Here is an 18624-nt window from a genome sequence, read left to right as displayed (position 1 = left end):
ATCAAGACCATAACATGCAGAGAATGTGAGATTTTACCTCTTCATCGCCTCAACCCAACCACATATGAGGAAGAGGGATTACACCTGCTATAAGTTAAAAAAAGAACAAACAAACAAACCCTGGTGAGCTAGTGACTGAAATGCTTCATGTTTATCTGTTTAGCCCTTAGTTGCTCAAGTCATGGCTTCTGCACACAGCTGGTGGCAAGGACTGCTGTTTTTTCCTCATTCCTCTACTTCACCCTACTGAGAAATAAAAAGTTATACAGCAGTTTCCCCTGAGAGTGGGTAATTCCACTGCAGTTCTGCTGCTAGGGCTGACAGAAAGATGGATTCACATCCATTACAGAGAAACAGTGGGAACTCGCTTTAAAGAATGATTGGAAGGAAAACAGTCTATCATACAATGAGGCACAGAGTTCCTTCATCAGTGGCTGGGCATTTTCAGCCCAAATGGCAGCCTCTGGTGTTTAGTTAATATATTTCTTGTGGCACACTAACCGTTCTTTAGGGTGACAACTTACACATTGCCCCAAAAGAGGAAATGCAGCACAAAAAAGAGGCTCATTCATGTAATGCTAAGCTACAGTTTAACATTATGTTCAAATGTGACCATACTTCTGATATGGGGAACATGTGTCTGGGTAGATATAGTAAGCAGGGAGAACTCAACTGTCTAAAGCCTGGGCACAATCAACCCTGGAATAGTTTCAGACTGAAATTATTTGAGGGCCACAACCTGTGTCTGCCCTTCTACAAGACAGTATTTTCTCACTAATTTCTTCCTAACATGAACAACACTCAGGTCTCTAAATGTAAGTGACCTAATAGCCTTGTGACATGATTCCTGGAGCATGGGAGATGGTATCCTTGTCATCTGATATATAATTATTAAAATAACTGAGGTAAGCTTCTTGAAATAGGCATTATGTTTTCTAACAGGAAACAAAGATCATAATTCCTGAGTGCCAACAAACACACTATATTAGATGGTTTCAGAATGTGAGGTTATGAGACTAGTTTTTTCCTTTCTCTTTTTGTCTGACTATTTTGGGAGCTTTTTAGATTAATTTGCCCTTGAGTAACATGCTTTAGTAATTTTCAGTATCTCCTTCTAAAAAAGAATGCCAAGCCATTTCACTATTTTGCATGGTTTCTTAATATATAGGATCTACATTTTTTAATGTGCTGTTTGTATCCATGGAAATATTGAGAAATTTACACGATGTGGGAAAATAATAAAAATAATACAATTTAAATTTGGATTTGTATTCCAGAAGGCTGAATCTTTATCTCAAAGAAAAAGAACTATGCAAGTGCTACTGATGGCACACTTAAAAATGTGCTGTCATTTTAAAAACAATTTCATCATGTTATATAGAAATTTAGCACTAACCTTTTCCAGAAAGAGTCTTTGTCTGGTGAAAACTTGTGAAAATCAATATACTGTGTGAACCTGTTTTCATAGTATACTTTTTAACCCTGTATATGAAGGTTCAATCATGTGAATGTTATTCTCACTGTGGAGATAGAGACAGATGTGTTGAAATCAGGGATACTCTGTAAGAAGTGATCTTACACACAGTTTCTTTGAAAACATTATTCATAAAAGCAATGCAGTTCTTCTAATCCTTCCCTACCCCCACTCCATCCCAGGTTCTGTCTGAGTTTTGATATTTCTCCTTTCTAGCCAGCATATACAGGTTGCAGATGATTAATTTCAGCTTTGCAAAGCTTAGAGAGAAGTACTACAGGCTAGCACCTGCCTTGCATGCTAACTAGTTTCTTTGCTTTCTTTGGTGCTTCAACTCTTTGTGTTCATTTTCTTTATCCATCCCTTGCAGATATCGTGAACACTCCTAAGCCTGATGAGAGAGCTATCATGACTTATGTTTCCTGCTTCTACCATGCTTTTGCTGGAGCAGAGCAGGTATTCATCCTTCCGTCCCTTTTGGACTGCTGTACATTTTTGTTGTGTGTGTTTCAACTTTCATTTGAATTTTTCCTTTGCCTTGAAATATTTTTTTGTTCTGTTTTTTTAAAGCAATGTGACAAACCTATGTTAAGCGAGAGGTCTCAGGTTTATTTATTAACCAGATCTTGCTTTGGAATCTGATGTCGTCATTTTATCTTGTATTATTGAAATCAGTACAATTGCACTGAACATTTTTATCATCTCTACAGAGTCAGTCTCTTATTTTCTTAGTACTACCTGAATATTGACAAACAATATAACTTGATATGAAAAGGCAGTTTACAGGGAAAAAAAGCAAAATATTCCTCTAACTATTCTAATGCGGTTAGACTATGTGAATTACTCAGATGTCATGCAGTCTTTTTGGAGGTAGTGCATTTCAAATTGCATCCCAGGGAACCTTGGAATTCCTCTGAATCTTATCTTGTTTTCTGTACCAGGAAAAACTGCATCTGTTTACATTTCTGCCTTGAAACCTGTGATGATAGCAGAAAAGCAGGCATAGTTTAAAAAGAAGAAAAACAATGTTGAGACCAGTCAAAGAATAAACTAAAATATTACTTGTAGTGACTTATATATGGCATTCAATAATGCAACATAAGTATGGAAGGTAACATCTTTAAAACAGTGTTATCTTTTGAAGGTGCATAATGGGGGATACGATTTCTGAAAATAACTGTCCCACATGAAATTCAGCCCCTATTTCAGCAATGGGGGGAAGGCTATGAAACAGGGCAAAATATGAACTCATCTAGAGGGAAGGTAGAAAGTATAGCCCTTATGCTTGATTTGGTTCATTGGCTATTGGGGCCAACAGGAAGACTGTCCATAATGATTATAACAATTATCTCTCCCCTTATTCAGATTCAGCCTCATGATATTATTAGGCTGTGAATTCTGATTGATTATTGATGACATGATGACATCATTCTATCTTGGAAAACATGGTCAGAATAATCTTAGAAAGAAACCTAGTTTTAAAAAGGATGCCAAAGTCTTCAGCGTGTGAAAAAGGCTCATCAAAGTTTTGTCTCTTGAAATGCCCCTTTTATCTTCAGATTTTCTTGGGTGAAAACGTTGAGCTGTATTAATCTTTTCCTTCCTCATAGTTTTTATCTCAGTCATTATTTTCTGTTTTTTATTTCATTACTATTCAGACGGTATCCAGATGGTAGCATAATTAGTGTTACCTTGAGTTAGTATCATCTTATTTGAATATACGCAGCATACTGAGACAACATGTAGTCTAAATCATAATAGGCAAAGATGAAAACCAAAATAGTCCTTATATATAATGTGTAATTAATCAAAGATATTATACTGTCATTGTTGTTAATGATATGCAGTATGCACATTCTCATAAGTATTTCACTAATGTTTATTTTTTAAAAAATTAATATATACATAAAAAGAATCCTGTGGTATCTTAAAGATGGAAAATTTATTGTGGCTTACATTTATGCAATAATAAATCTCTTAGTCTTTAAGGTGCCATTGGACTTATGTAGGTTTGTTTCCTGTAACAGACTCGTACAGCTAGTATTTGCTGCGATTTACATCTAGCCTGTCAACAGAAGGCTACTGCTAAGATGGGTGGAATTTTGAAATGTTCTTAGGTGATTCTATTGATAGTTGCCCTGTACTGTAAGCATCTTCCCTGAGTCATCTGTTGCAAGCCATTTCTTAAGGTATTGTATGTAATCGCTTGCTCCATGATAGTCTGTTTTGCTCCCCTAACTCTATTATGTTAGATTCTATGCATCTCCTTCCTTCTCATAAAAAATGGAGGGGGAGGATTCATTTTCATGATTTGCATCATGCATTAAAATGATGGCTTTCCTGGAGTATCTTTCTTTCAAATCATTTTACAATGAGAATTTTACCGTCGGCATTTTTAGATTAGGTGTCTGATTTGACAGGGTGACTAAAGTATTAAACTGAGTTTTGAGTTATACTTTTCTTTTTCACAGAACAACAAGCACAACACTTTTCTGCCATGTTTATAGCCTCTGAAAATTGATCTAGGGCTGTAGGTGTAGCTTGTTAGTCTTCAAGGGGATTTCCCAGTCTAGTCTTTCCCAGCCTGGTACCTCCAGTTAGTTTGGACTACAACTCCCAGCTAGGTCTGATGGGTGCTGAAGTACAAATTGATTGGAGGGCTACAGGTTTGTGAAGGTCATCACACAGAACACTGAAGAAGGTCACTTGTGACCTGCAGCCAAACTGACAGTTCCCAAAAGGTTAGACCAGGAAGTGTGCTTCCAGACTGAAGCTTGTGTAAGTGATGTCTCATCAGAATTTAGGCCATCAGCCACCTGCCATCAGTGTAGTAACTAGGTTGCAAGTGGTGTAGCAACTTCAATGCACTGTGTTGTAAAACCAGTGATGCTAGTATCAATACCCCTTCATCGCTTTCCTGCCAATACCATCTTTTCTGTTCTATCCATGAATGTCAGAATGGTACAAATCTGTCAACCAGTCTGCAATAATAGATTTAAAAAAAGAAAGGGAAAGTTTCATGAAACTTCCTTGGAAACCATAGCAGTTCTTAATAGGTCTTTCAGCACCATGGACAGACCCTCAAGAACAGAAATGTTGTTCCCATGTTGTTCTCTTCAACTCAGCCCTCCCATGATCTCTTAAGCCTCACTTCTCGGGCTTTTCACTGTTTTGAAAGAGTGCAGATCCTTCGCAGAACAAGTCATTTCATTTGGAGACTGGTATTCCATCACCTTTCCATGCGTTCATGCTGGGCATGCCATCTGCATTGGTGCAACAGTTCCAGGGAGTGCAGGACCATTGAGCCTTTGTAGGATCTAAGTTTGGGGGATGCCCTTTCTTGTGAAGGTTTGGTGGGCTCACATTCTAGATGTTAGGTATCTCAGTCTTATGCATCTTTTGCCCAGGCTTTGGAGGAATTTCTTCAGGCTTGCGGGAGATTTCAAGCTTGTGGTTCTCTAGTTCAGACATACTGTTTGTCCTCATGCCTGTTGTATCAACGGTGTCCATGTCACTGCTGAACTCTGAGGTCATGACATCTTCCCTAAGATACTTTTCTCATACCTTGTTTGCCACCTCTATTGCAGGAGGAAGCATTCATCTGGAGGTGCCCAAAATAACTGTGGGTTGCCTTCTCAGGGCCTGTGCACACCAACAAGTTGCATTTGTTTTCTCTACTAATTGTGTGTTTAGACACATAGCCTCATAAAGAAGTTTCTGTGCAAAATGGACACTTACAGGCAAAGCTGCAATCACTTCTGTCACTGTATCTCACCACATTTTCAGGTTGCCATCATCACAAAAATGGCTCTGGTTCCCCTATTTAGGTAGCTTTTTGCATGTGAATTTTTCCATGCACATGCACACAATCAAGTGAAAGAAAACAAACACAGCTTGTCTTCATGAACAAGTTTACCATCTTGGGATCTGTTCTTATTTTTCCATAACAGTGCTTTATAGAACAATTCCATCTATAGCATAACTTGAAACTGTAACATGATTTTAATATTCAAGACAAAGAATGTTAAGATAATATCTAATCAGTGTTATAATGGAGTTAGAAAGCTGGTTTATCAGTGCAAATATTTATCAAAACCAGGGGTGCAGAAATGTTGGCATAGGAGCCAAATCTGACTTGCCTGAGGTCCCAGCCTAGACCTTGGAATTCCCACACCCTTTTCCCTGACCCTAATTATTTTGTCATTTCCTGGTTATTGTGCACTTTGTTCAACATTCTAAAAGGGCTGAAGTGCTTCTTCTAAGGCAAGAAGAGCATTAAGCTACAGTGTGTTGGCATTTTTGGCCCTATCCCTTTTGCCTTTAACTTGATCCACCACTGGAATGCAGTCCCTGAGAGATTCTCTGAAATGGAATTTATCTCACACTGCAAGAGGTTCAGTACTCCAGTCTCAATATTGGAGTGGTGAAAATCCATATGTGCATCATCCTTTGAATCCACCTAAAAATATGCAGTGTGTTGCATGAAAAGCTTCCTGCACTTCTGGTCTACAGAATTTACTGGGAAGTTCTGTGAAAGCTCCACTGAAAGAGCAGCTATGCTCTTGTATTTTTATCATTCCTTTAACAGGTTGTGCCCTAGCTGGAAATGGTGTCAGGTGTGGCAATGGGTTATGTGCTTCTTTGTCTCTTGAGGATTTTTAAAGATAAAACATCTTCAGTGGACTTGTCCATTGTTTTACCTTGCAGTAACAATTGCATGATTATTCTTGCTTTGTTTTGATCATTCTTATTTTGTTTCATGACACATCAGAGCTGTTTTATATTTGGTGCTTTTCAGGCAGAAACAGCAGCTAATCGGATTTGTAAGGTACTTGCCGTGAACCAAGAAAATGAAAAATTGATGGAAGAATATGAAAGGCTAGCAAGTGAGGTAAAAGATGCAATTCTAAATTAATTATTCTGATAATAATGCACAGAGTATTGCATTTAATAAGAACAGAAAAACTGCTTTTCTGCAAAGCTGTAATCAACTGTTCAGGTCTTTTCTATTCAAACATAATCATCAAATGGAGAGAGAAAATCTCCATTTCACCTAATACAATCTTTGTTTTAATTGAAAAGAGATGTGTTGCCTGTTTATCTAGCCTTGCAAAGTGTTTCACACTTTTAAATGCAAAAGAGATTTCTTGAGCTAAGCTTAATTTGAACTAGGAAATGTTGCCTGACTACAACTCCCCTATGTATTGCCACCAAATGTGGGGTGAACTTTAGATTTAAGTCACCCAGAAAACATTAGGTGCCTAAGTTATAATCATTTCTACATCTGGGGTATAAATAGCTTCAGTTTTGCAGGCAAAAGGATGAGGAAGCTCTTTGGGAGATAGCATAAACAATATTGCTCTTACATCTTACCTCAGATCCTTGATCCAACTACTGAGCTAGATGGACTAAGAGTCTGATTCTGGGTAAGGATGCCTCCAGTGTGTGCCTAATATAGTGATGGGAACTCAGTCAGTTGCAGCTCATCTATGAACAATGGTCAGCAACTGCAGTGACAAAACTCTAATGGAAATCACACTCCTAGGGAGTCACTGTTGGGGAGCCACAGCAACAAGACAAAGCAGTGTCCACTCTTATCTGCTCCAGAAACACACTATGTATGATGAATGGTGATACCACCTGGAGACAGTGGCCTGGTTTGAATAATTGCCATGGAAATGGTGGACTGCAGTGATCATGGAAACCAGCCCAATTGGCACTCCCAGTAAGGCTTCCCTCCCTCCATGCTGCGAGGAAATACTGGTTGCTTGAATACTGGTTCAACTGCAGGTAAAAGCCGCCATCTGTTTGGCTTTTCTTGTGGTTCTGATAGGTCAAAATAGTGCTAATTTCAGCACCTGTGGGTTGCTTCCACTGTTAGTGTAACATAAGCCCTACTCATTGCATGGGTTTATGCTACACAGGACTAACATTGAATACAACCCAGTGGAAGTACAGAATGATGCTCACTTAGGCTTGATAGTTCCAGATGTGCCCTTCTGCAGGTAGAAGAGGCTTCTTTTGTTTGCAAAAGATCCTCCATGCTAAAGGAAGGGGTAGGAGATTATATTAGCCACTTCCTACTTCCCCCTGCATTCCCCACCACCTCTCCCCACACTGCTCTGTTGGGTCCCCAAAAATCTCTGGAGCAGCTGGAGAGTGTGGCAGGAATAAGGAATCAACAAATATCTCTCCAGCTTCTTCCAACATGAACGTAAAACCACTTGTGCCACATCCAGATCTAGTGCTTAAGCTATGGAATGTCAACATCAGCAATAACAACAGAAAGTCCCTGAGTTCAATATAAATAAGGAATTATCCTCTTTGGTTGGTCTTTGTTCTCAATTGTCTTTGTTTTTTAAAACTGTGTTGAAAACAGCTTTTAGAATGGATTCAACGCACAACTCCATGGTTGGAAAACAGGACCCCAGAGAAGACTATGGCAGCTATGCAGAAGAAGCTGGAGGACTTCAGAGACTATCGCCGTAAGCACAAGCCTCCTAAGGTCCAAGAAAAATGCCAGTTGGAGATAAATTTCAATACATTGCAAACAAAGCTGAGGATCAGCAATAGGCCAGCTTTCATGCCTTCAGAAGGGAAGATGGTGTCGGTAAGTAGAAGGGCTTTCTCTGCTCTGAAGCATTTAATTAAATCTGGGAAATAGCAGATCTGTTCAAAATTAATTACAGCGACTGTTCTGAGTTTTCAATAGAATGCAGTTCTAAACACAGTTTTAATAGCAGTCACAGACATTTGACTGCTACATCCATGATGTACTCAGCATTACAACTTGCCTTACAGACATACAAAGATGCAAATTCAGTCTGGGCCATTGCTCAGTCTTGTTTTAAACTATGCATTAATATACATTTATCATTTACTTGAAAAATCACCAACAGTTTAACAAGCAGTTGCAAACTGTTCTGATGGCTGGGGAGAGGTACGCTTGGAACCTTGTTAAAGAGAGGTGTACTTTAGATGTGATTGGCACTATCCCAAAGGCAACCCCATGACCAGTTCTCCCCAACAAAGTGCATACTTTCAGAACTCTCTCCCTGATCTGGAGCTTGGAGCTTTCTCCAAGACAGAAAAACATACATGTTCTTTCAGGGCAGTGAAGGCTACTTATATCACACTTGAAATGTTACATCTATTCCCTAATTCTCCACCTCCACCACCACTTTATTCTGGAAATACTCCTTCCTGCCTTATTTTTTTTCCAGACATTTTCTTTCATTTATAAGATGCATGCCTTTCCAGAATAAATGAGGCTGCAGTCTGTCTTCATTGGTTTCATTTTAGGTGTTTAAGAGAGTCCTAGCTCTGCTGCTAAGGCTGCAGACAATGGCTCATTCTTCCAGGGTTGGGATTCCAACCCCAGGATGGAAGAGAAAGGGTTTACTGGGGACAAGCCAGAAGATGGGATGGGGAGATATCATGGACCCGGCAGAGGGTGAACAGTGTACACATGGAGGATAGCGAGACAAAAATAGCCTCTGCCTTTTCGCACCCTGGCAGAGCTTTGGATGGAGGGTTTGGAGATCAAAGCCTCCATCATTTGGGCCACACACACATAAGACTGCTGTCTTTAAATTTTTATTAGGTAGAAAAGTGAAGAACCTTACTAACAAGGGTCCTGTTGCCTTATCACAGTTCTTTCCTTTACTTTGTATCTCATCATCCAAGGAAAAATAACAGGAAAACATATCTATACACTTACTTGTCTTTCATTACATAGATCTTACAAAGAAGTGATCTGATAAGGAAAAAAGGACTGATGTGATGAGTGAGTCACCAAAAAGGACTGGCTCTAACACAATATAAACATACTTTTCATATTATCATGTTGCAATGTATCCTTCAGTTTGCTGCAATACTTTTGCATTGCACAAATGGTTTAACTAAATCAATTTGTTTCTCATTGATTCGCTTGACCGATTTTCTAAATTACCTACAGTGAATTGACATAAGTTTCAACAATTCTTACTCCCTTTTCCCCTTTTAGTTACATCCCAGTTCTAGTTTGCTGCACTTTGCATTTTATTATTTCCATATAAATGTGCAGAATTAAGAGAGCCAACAATAAAACATAACAGGTTCTTTCTTGGCCCAAGGACTTTAATTTTCACCCTAGGGGAGATAGTAAAGTAAAAGGAAGGCAGAAGACATGCAACCCTGCAAATCTCCTTGACATACAAAGAGAACTAAAGGTGATCTTTCCACATTTTTCATAGGATATTGCCAGTGCTTGGCAAAGACTTGAACAAGCAGAGAAGGGCTATGAGGAATGGCTGCTGAATGAAATACGGAGACTTGAGCGACTTGAACACCTGGCAGCCAAATTTAGGCAAAAAGCTACTTCACATGAAACCTGGGCATATGGTAGGTGAGAAGCATATGGTCAGCTACAACATCCACCCTATATTCCATCTTGATGCTATGATGGCCAAATGGAACATTCAGATCTGGAATAACATGCACTTCTAAAGGAAGCAAAAGGGGGAGGGGGACTTGAAGGATGTATAAGTGGACAGTTATGTGAAGGGAACACCAAAGCTAACCTCTCAGTTATTTATTATTTATTTTTATTTTTTATTTATTAAAACATTTTTATGCCGCCCCATTTGCCGAAGCCTCGGGGCGGCTTACAACACTAAGCTAAAATAATCATAATATAAATCAAAAATATAAATATTAAATTAAAAATACAAAAATTATGACATAAATAAATGGAAATGATAGGCTTTATCAGGCATAAGAACCGTTTCATTCCCCAAAATGCTGTTAATGTGCAAAGTCATACAATAGATAATAAAGAGATGACACTGTCTGATTACTCAGAATTCCACTTGAACAGAATTTGGAGATACTTTTTTGCAGGAAAAAAACATGGCTTGGATCCTAAGGTAAGTTGAGGACACTTGTTACTGGGTGGATTTAAATATAATAGATGCAGAAACTTGAGGAAAATCACAAAAGGAAAGATATGCATTCCTTTCTCTCAACTACAGCCCCATGTTCCCCTTGCAAAGCCTTTACAGCGATTTGGGGCCCTTCTGATTAATATGGGATGGCCTATGGGGGGAGAGGCTGCTGAGGGAAGAGAGGACCACCAATGATCAGGCAGATCACCATCTGAGAGTGGATGATTCTCCCCTTTACCAGTTGCCCCTGCAGTATCTTCCCACATCATTCAGGTGGTTTTCCCAGTCCTCTAGGGAGACTCTTAGAAGGGTGGTGCTGGCTTCAGGTAGAAGCAGAGATATGAGACTTCGTTTCTGTGGATTCACCTAAGTGAAAGTATCTCAGGAGCCAAGCCAAGCCTCAGGAGGCCTTAAAATTCAGACCTTTATGCTTGCTGCCAGCTTTCCACAGATAATAGTAGAATCTTTTATGCAGAGCCCTTACATTTCTTCTTACATTAGAAGGTTAAAGTAGGCTGAGATAACAAGGGCTTTTCTAGAAGCCTACAAATGTAGGCTTCGGAGAGGGTGAATTGAACCTAGTCCTGAATGGGGTTGCACTCCCTCTTAGGGACAAGGTCCGCAGCTCCTTGGGAGGAGCGCTTTCCTTCAACTTCGGCTGATTAATCAGCTGCGCCCCTACCTGGAGTACGACTGCCTGGCGACAGTGACACATGCATTGGTGACTTCCCGCCTTGACTTCTGTAGCGCACCCTACGTGGGGCTACCCTTGAAGATGGTCCGGATACTTCAATTGGTTCAAAATAGAGCTGCCAGGCTGCTGACGGGGACTGGGCGTTAGTCCTCCATCAGCTTCACTGGCTTCCCATTGAAGTCCGGGCCCAATTCAAGGTGTTGGTGATGACCTATAAAGCCCTAAACGGCTTGGGTCCTGGCTACCTGAAGGAGCGCTTATGTCCATATATGCCCGCCTGCCCCCTGAGATCTGCGGGAGAGGCCCTTCTCCGGGAACCCTCCGTGAAGGAAATTAGGAGGATAGGTACTCAGAGGAGGGCTTTCTCTGCGGTGGCACCCAATCTATAGAATGCGCTCCCCAGAGAGGTCCGCCTGGTGCCGTCGTTATTTGTTTTTCGGTGCCAGGCGAAGACCTTTTTATTCAAACGTCATTTTAATTGCTAATATTATTTCCTTATTTTATTCTTTGGCCAGGGTGACTTATTTTATATTGTTAATTCATTTTATATTTTTAATGTATTATATTTTATTTGATGTTTTGTGAGCTGCTGCGAGGCTTCGGCGAATGGGGTGGCATAGAAATTTTCTAAATAAATAAATAAATAAATAAATGTGCCCATTCTGCAAGTTGGGAACAGCCAAGCAAAGAAGTTAGATGTAGCCTCTTTAATGCCCTGTAACATTCCCAATGGCCTGTACAACATATGATGCATCGAGATGAATGCAGTGCGGTAGCCACATATGGTGGCCTGCCAGGGGCTTGGCAATCTTTCCTCATTCTGCATTCCAAACAGAGAGGCAGAAAATGTATCAAGTCCCTAGTGGGTTATTCAGCTTGGCTGCTTTGGAGCTTTATTCAGCCAGATGGTTTATAAGACATAATGACCTAGAGCAATTGGTGGACAGATGTCAGGCTTTTGGGATCTATTTGGTTTTTACTTGACCCCTCAGATCCAGCAAGTGGAACCAGGGGCAAATGATGTACATTTGGAGTGAAAGAATCCAAGAGTTTGTTTGGAGTACAAGAGCTAACAGTCCTTCCCCACAAAAATCAGGTCCTTACTACCCTAAGTTTTCTTTGTTCCAGTAGTATAATGCAGAGGAGGCATAGATCAGTGACAAAGTCTGCTTTGCATGCAGAATGTCCTGTGCTTGAACCCTGGCATATGCAAGAAAATCACTGGAGAGCTGCTGCCAGTCTATGTAGAAAGTACTGAGCTAGCTTTCCATTTGGGGCAAGAAGGCAGGGAGTATTGTTGTTGCTGCCATTGTTCTGGAAGTCAGAAATTCTTTCAATCCACTGCATATCACCCAGTATAGCCCAGTCCACATTTCACTCACCCTGACCTATAGCACATGGCTGCACGATCAAGGCAAATGTGTTTGTTTATGGTGCCTTCATTCATTGCAGTGCCAAATGCTGATTGGTTCTGGAAAGCACAGGGCTTCTTCTTTAAAGAACCATTATAGCCTGCTAAAAGTAATTAGTCTTCCCTTTTTTCTTTAAAAAAATGAACCAGCCAATGTTGACCTTTTCCATTTAATATATAATCACAAATAATAACACTAACAAGTAAGGATTTTGACATGAAGCGAGCAAAATAGCATGTATCTTGTTTAAGCCTGGAGTAGCCCTGTGTCCTTTAAGAAATATTGCTGTATTGTTGGAGCCTGGATGCGGTTACAAGCAATTCCTCTGTGTACTTGAGCCATTTGTCTTTAACTGTCCTAATGGCAAACATCAATGACTTCGACTTTTCTTTCCTTCTGCCAGGCAAAGAGCAGATTCTGCAGCAGAAGGATTATGAAGCTGCTACTCTGACAGAGATCCGTGCTTTGTTGAGGAAACATGAAGCTTTTGAGAGCGACTTGGCCGCTCACCAGGACAGGGTGGAACAGATAGCTGCCATTGCCCAGGAGCTGAAGTATGTTCCATTTAGAGGCACACAGCTGCTGACATTTACCCGATAAACTCTTTCCAATAAATCCGATAGGGTCATAGGTACAATGTAAGAATTCCACAGATAGCTTTGTAAGTGTTATTATCTTGGCCTGCTCATTGAAAACCTTTCTTATTTCCTCCTAAACTAAAAATAGAGGTGCCTTTGCAGGACAGAGATTTCAAGGCTATTTCAATAATAAACCTTTGCTTCTTTTGCCTTCTTCTGATATGTGGAAGTATCTTACATATTTAAGTTGAGTGATGCTAGAAGGAGAAAACAGGATTCCAGAATTTATTTTTCTGTTGTTTTCTACAGCATATAGCAGTGTTCCCACCAATATAAATTAAAAAATAACTGCTTGTTTACAGAGATCCCTTTCTTTTTCAAGAGGCACAAATATGTAATGAACCAGCTTAATCAGATCATAGCCCTGATGGACCCCCAAATGGTCACTTCCCCATGTCATGTTTCATGAAAATTTCCACAAGTTTCAATGGCCACTTTGGATGCAGTATGGACAGAGGACTGTAGTTCAGTATGATAAAAAGTACATTCCCTACACATACGTCCTGCTAAAAGTGTAGGTACCCCTGTTTGGCAATTTTTTAAAAAAATCCATATTAAGGCAGTACTTTCATTAGGTCAACTCCCAGTCACAAATTAGTGACCTTGAGGGTTTTAAAAAAAATCATTATTGCCCTAATATGAATTTTGAAATAGATACAAACTGGTATGCATGAGTAATGGCATTCTTTTGACAGCATCTTTACTTTTATTGATGATTAATACAATCAATGTATATTTGCTTTCTATTTATATTCAATTTACTCACATTAATCCCTTGTTACATGCCTCTCTATTTCTCATCTTACAGCCCCTCCTCCTGTTTATCAACATACACTTCTAAGTAGAAGTTTCTACTATGTAGTCACCCTGCTCCATTCACAGTATTTTTCAGGGTCTCCAGGTGCCACATTCTCCTCTATAAGCCACTTATACTTACCCTCTGCTTTTTCTGTTCCTTTCTTTACCACCAAATAAATAAATACATACATAATTTTTAAAAATCCACAAAAAAATGAAAGTCAGAAAAGCTTCACAGTTCCTTTTGATTGGTAGTGCCAGAAACGGTCTTTTAGGTAGTACTTAGCTTTGGTGGAATTGTGCCCATTATCTACTTTATTTATTTGATTCTTTTATGTGTATACAAACCATGGCAACCAGTCCTGATGACCATGTGCTACCTCCCGTTTCAGGGACAATATGCTTTTCAATTCCAGCTGCTGGGGGCATGAGTGAGAGGGCATTATCGTACTCCTGCCCTGCTTGAGAACTTCCTGTAGGCATCTGGTTGGTTGTCCAATATCCAAACAGAATGTTGGACTAGATGGGCCTTCAGATTTGATTCAGCATGGCTGTTCTTATATTCGTAATTAATTCTCAAGAACAACATAGTTCACCCAAAGATAAGTGCTTTTATGTGTGCCTTCCTGACTTGGGAATAAGACTGATCAGAATTAGGAAGTCTTACTTCTGAATAAACATGGATAGACTGATTTCAGGGTGAGAACTGAAGTGCAAATATGCTTCCAACTGAAATCAGTCGAACTATCTACATTGTAGCTAAATTAAATTCAACATTAAAGTGTTCAATATGTATTCATTTTATTTAATTCAGTCATAGTCTGCTTTCAAAGAATCATAGAATGGTACAATGGAAGGAGCCAGAAGGCCATCAGGTCCAAGCCCCTGCTCAGTATAGGAAACCAAGTTAAACCATGCCTCTCAGATGGCTGTCCTGCTCCCTGCATCATGGAGCCCAGTGTAGCTTACATGGGGTTTGCAGATGCTTTCCCATTTAGGTAAGGGCTCTGACTTGTTCATGAGGTAATCATGAGCTTTTCCACATATGGCTGTTAATCAACTGTATCTACATCACAAAAATGAAATCTGAGCACTACACATTTTTCCTGCTTTTCTGCTATATAATTTTTAGTAGATGCTATGGTATAGCAAGACAGTACAATTCCACAGATGGAAAAAACATTTCATTTTCTCAAATAATACTGTATTCTCCCTGTTCTTTAAAAAAATCACAAAAGTACTATTGAAAAACAGATGTGAAATAGGAACCTAGAGCAGTGGTTTTCAACCTTTCCACAGCTAGGGACCAGTGAAAACAGGAAAACCACCCTGGGGACTGCAGAGGCATAAACGAAAAGCACCATACACATAATACAGTATTCTGTGCATTAGTTTCCAAACACAATTCCAAAAAAAAATCTCCAAAACAACCAGAAATTTAGCAACAAATACCAACAAAAGAACAAAATACCAAAATTGGTGCAGCGTGCCTCCCAGCTGGCTCCCACCAAGCCGTCTCTCCCCTCCCTGCCCAACCCTGGCAGCATGAGCGCACCCCCCTCCTGCGAACACAATGCCAACTGAGGAAGAGGTGATGGAGCACAGCCAGGCCCCACCCTAGTCCACAGCAAGCGGGATATTCCCCCCCAACCATGGACTGGCAGGAAATCTCCTTCAGACTGGCACCAGTCCACGGACTGGTGGTTGAAAACCACTGCTGTAAAGAATTCTAATAAACTGTGAGTAGGAGATGACAAATGCACAATAAATTCCCCATGTAGAAAAGCTGTTTGTATCTTGTGGCCTTAGTAGCCAGTTCTAGCCTAGTTAGGTGCAACTGGGGACCCAATCTTTTGTTTAGAAAAATGAAGATCATGTGACTCTTTTGACTGGCCTAAGCCACAAAGAATGGCTCTTTTGAGTTTCACTCAAACTGCATATAGGCCAGAATTGCTGCTTCTTTTGTTTTCATTTTCACTAATGAGAAATTCTGGCATGTTTGTGTAACACAGACACAAGACAGCAAGCCTTCAGTAGGTTGAGTTTAGTGAAACTACTAGAACCTCTGAGTGCCCTGTTCGTATTTTTCTACAAATATAATTGCCCAGATGCTCAGAGCCATTTCGTTTTTGTGTTTAATTGGAAATTTGTTCCACTGATTTCAGTAAAACTTACTCCTTAGGTTATTGTTTTAACCTAAATTAGTTAGTACTTATAGTGCCCATACAGTGACAGGACAGTGCAAAGTATAAATAAAATGTATTTAATTGACTAAAAGAGAATACTTCCACTGAACTGACATGTTTAGCATTCTCAAAGTAATCTCCAGAGAATAACAGGGACTAAGGATAGAAAAGTATGAAATGTTCACTCGGGATGGTTCTTAAAAAGGTCAATGGACTATAAAACTTTGGACATTAAGTCTTACAGTTAGTTCTTCTGTTTATCAGAGCAGGCCCTCTGAGAAAGATTGTTCCTTTTTACTTTCTCAGTTGGCTTGGCCCCATATTCCCTGGCCCTCATCTCTTGGCAATGAAAGGCTGCTATTTCTGGAGAACAATTGGTGTGGGTGACCTTGAGCTACACTGGTTACAGTTCAGTGTCAGCTCTGCCATTTTCCCTTACAGCAGCTGAGTCTGCTAAGAGCATAAAGGTTAAAGTTGTTAGAGGCCTGTTGATCGATGGTGTCTGGATAAATACGACATGTATGTGTCTGTGTCTGTAGCACTGTTTCTGTTCCATGGCCAATATTGTGTACCAGACTGAATAGTCTCAGAAATGGAAGCTAGTGTGTGATCGCAGACTTTAGACAAAAAGCCATTCAGAGGAGTAAAGGAAAAATAATGGATTTCCCATTACCGTCAGTATCACTGCCCAACTGACTTATGGTCCAAAGCACTGATCATTTGCATAAGGCTTTGCATATGTTCTCCAACATAGAACTTTTTTACACATGCATCATGACTGAGCATTATGTCTAGAACAGTGTTCCCCACCTGGGTACCATCCAGATGTTGTGGATGTTGATTTCCATCAGCCCCAGCCAACAGGTTGATGGGAGTCAACATCCAAAACACCTGGGGGATCACCAGGTTGCTCTAGAGAGTTACACAGAGACAAAGCTGTGAAGGCCTGGAAAACTCTCAGAAACAAAAGTCTGGATTTCCCACTTGACCCATCCTCCAACAGGGATTTTTTTCTTCCCCCCTTTGTTCCCTGATACCTTCATGTTTGTACACAGAAACAAACTTATAGTGGTTCAGCGTGCTTACAGATGGAAAGTAATTGAGGGATTTAGTTGAAATTGTACTTGCTTGTACAACATTATTTCCCATTACTGTGAAACAGATGAATTGTGCCCATTGTTTAATTAATACCAATTACTACCATTTTGTTGTCACGATTATTACTATTACATTTATATCATGTCTTTTCTTCTCTTACATGGTACTCTCCAGCTTCATTTTATCCTCACAACAAGCTTGTGAGGTAGTTTAGGTTGAGGGTCAGTGCTTGGTCCAAAGACACCCAGTGAGCCTCATAGATTTCCAGAGTCCCATCCCAGCACTCCAACCATGGTACCATGACCTCCTTCTGAACCTATAAGCTGATGCCAAGTACAATCATGACTAGACATAGCCAGCATTCTTCCTTTGTGGTTTATTCACTGGAGAGCCATCGTTGTGCTCTGCACTTCAGAAGCACCGAAGAAGGCCCCTTTCAAATGTGAAAAATCATTACAAACATCCCTTCCCTGGTCAGGGATTAAAACGTTGGTCTCAAGTTGGATTAAATCCGAGACTCAAATTGGCATGTAGTTACATCACTACAGAGTCTGTGATAAGTAATGGTATATAGCAAGTACTCTGATAGCAGCCAAGAGCTAAATGCAGCGTATGATGAGATGCTTGTGAAAGTCAGCTAGCTGAGGACAGAATACATATGTTGGATCTCACTAGAACGACCCAGCTTAACTGGCAGAAAACTGGCATGGACAGCATTAGGATTCACGAAATTCCTATGGGTTGGTGGTGTTTTCTTTCTTTCTTTTTAAACAACACACTCACCCCACCCACTGCTCCAAATATCACAGGGCAAACTTAGGGAGTTTCTTCCTTTCTTTTAGTATATGAATTGGTATATTTGACAAAATGCATCCATTGTTGCTGTGTCTAAATGCAGCTCTTCATGCTTTGAAAAAACAAGGACATTCCCTTTAAAGTTAGCCTTGGATCATATGATAAATAAGGATGTACTGTTGGAATGATCTGTAAAGGAAAAAAGGCCAGTGTATAACATGTCCTCCTTTTTTCTGGAGAAGATATGCATTTAATTAGCCCCTAATTAGTAGAAAATTAGCATCTGAAACATTTTCTAGTATGAGGTGAAGTCATGGGAAAGGCTTCTCCTGATTGATTGATTCCTGTCTGGCAAATGGTAAAGATGCAGAAGCCCTGAACAAAAATGAAGTTGGCATCCCCATAACACTGGTAGAAGCAGATCATAAATTCATATGCCCCAGATAGTATTTCCAGCAGTATACATTTATGCAACTTAAGGTATTGGGAATACTCTTAATTAATATGGGGAACGCCTCCCAGGATGAATTACTAGTTACCTCGAAGTGACATTTTATGTGTGAAATATTCATTATGATCCATATTGGTGATGCTAACCAAATGTG

At 39.9% G+C, this 18624-nt stretch overlaps 1 protein-coding gene across 1 annotated transcript in view; it reads left to right on the top strand.

The window, feature by feature from the left end:
• The window catches only part of ACTN2 (actinin alpha 2), a 69778-nt gene that overhangs the window by 29198 nt on the left and 21956 nt on the right, over positions 1-18624 (top strand). Inside the window, exons 8-12 of the mRNA XM_044419891.1 lie at positions 1845-1930; positions 6273-6365; positions 7854-8084; positions 9709-9856; positions 12908-13058. Coding sequence (XP_044275826.1) covers positions 1845-1930; positions 6273-6365; positions 7854-8084; positions 9709-9856; positions 12908-13058 — 709 coding nt within the window. The remainder of the gene's footprint in view (positions 1-1844; positions 1931-6272; positions 6366-7853; positions 8085-9708; positions 9857-12907; positions 13059-18624) is intronic.

Source organism: Varanus komodoensis, unplaced genomic scaffold, assembly GCF_004798865.1.
Source record: "Varanus komodoensis strain SLA01 unplaced genomic scaffold, ASM479886v1 scaffold1, whole genome shotgun sequence".
Taxonomy (NCBI): Eukaryota; Metazoa; Chordata; class Lepidosauria; order Squamata; family Varanidae; genus Varanus; species Varanus komodoensis.
Note: the sequence above shows the minus strand (reverse complement) of the source record. Positions and strands in the feature narration are given on the sequence as shown.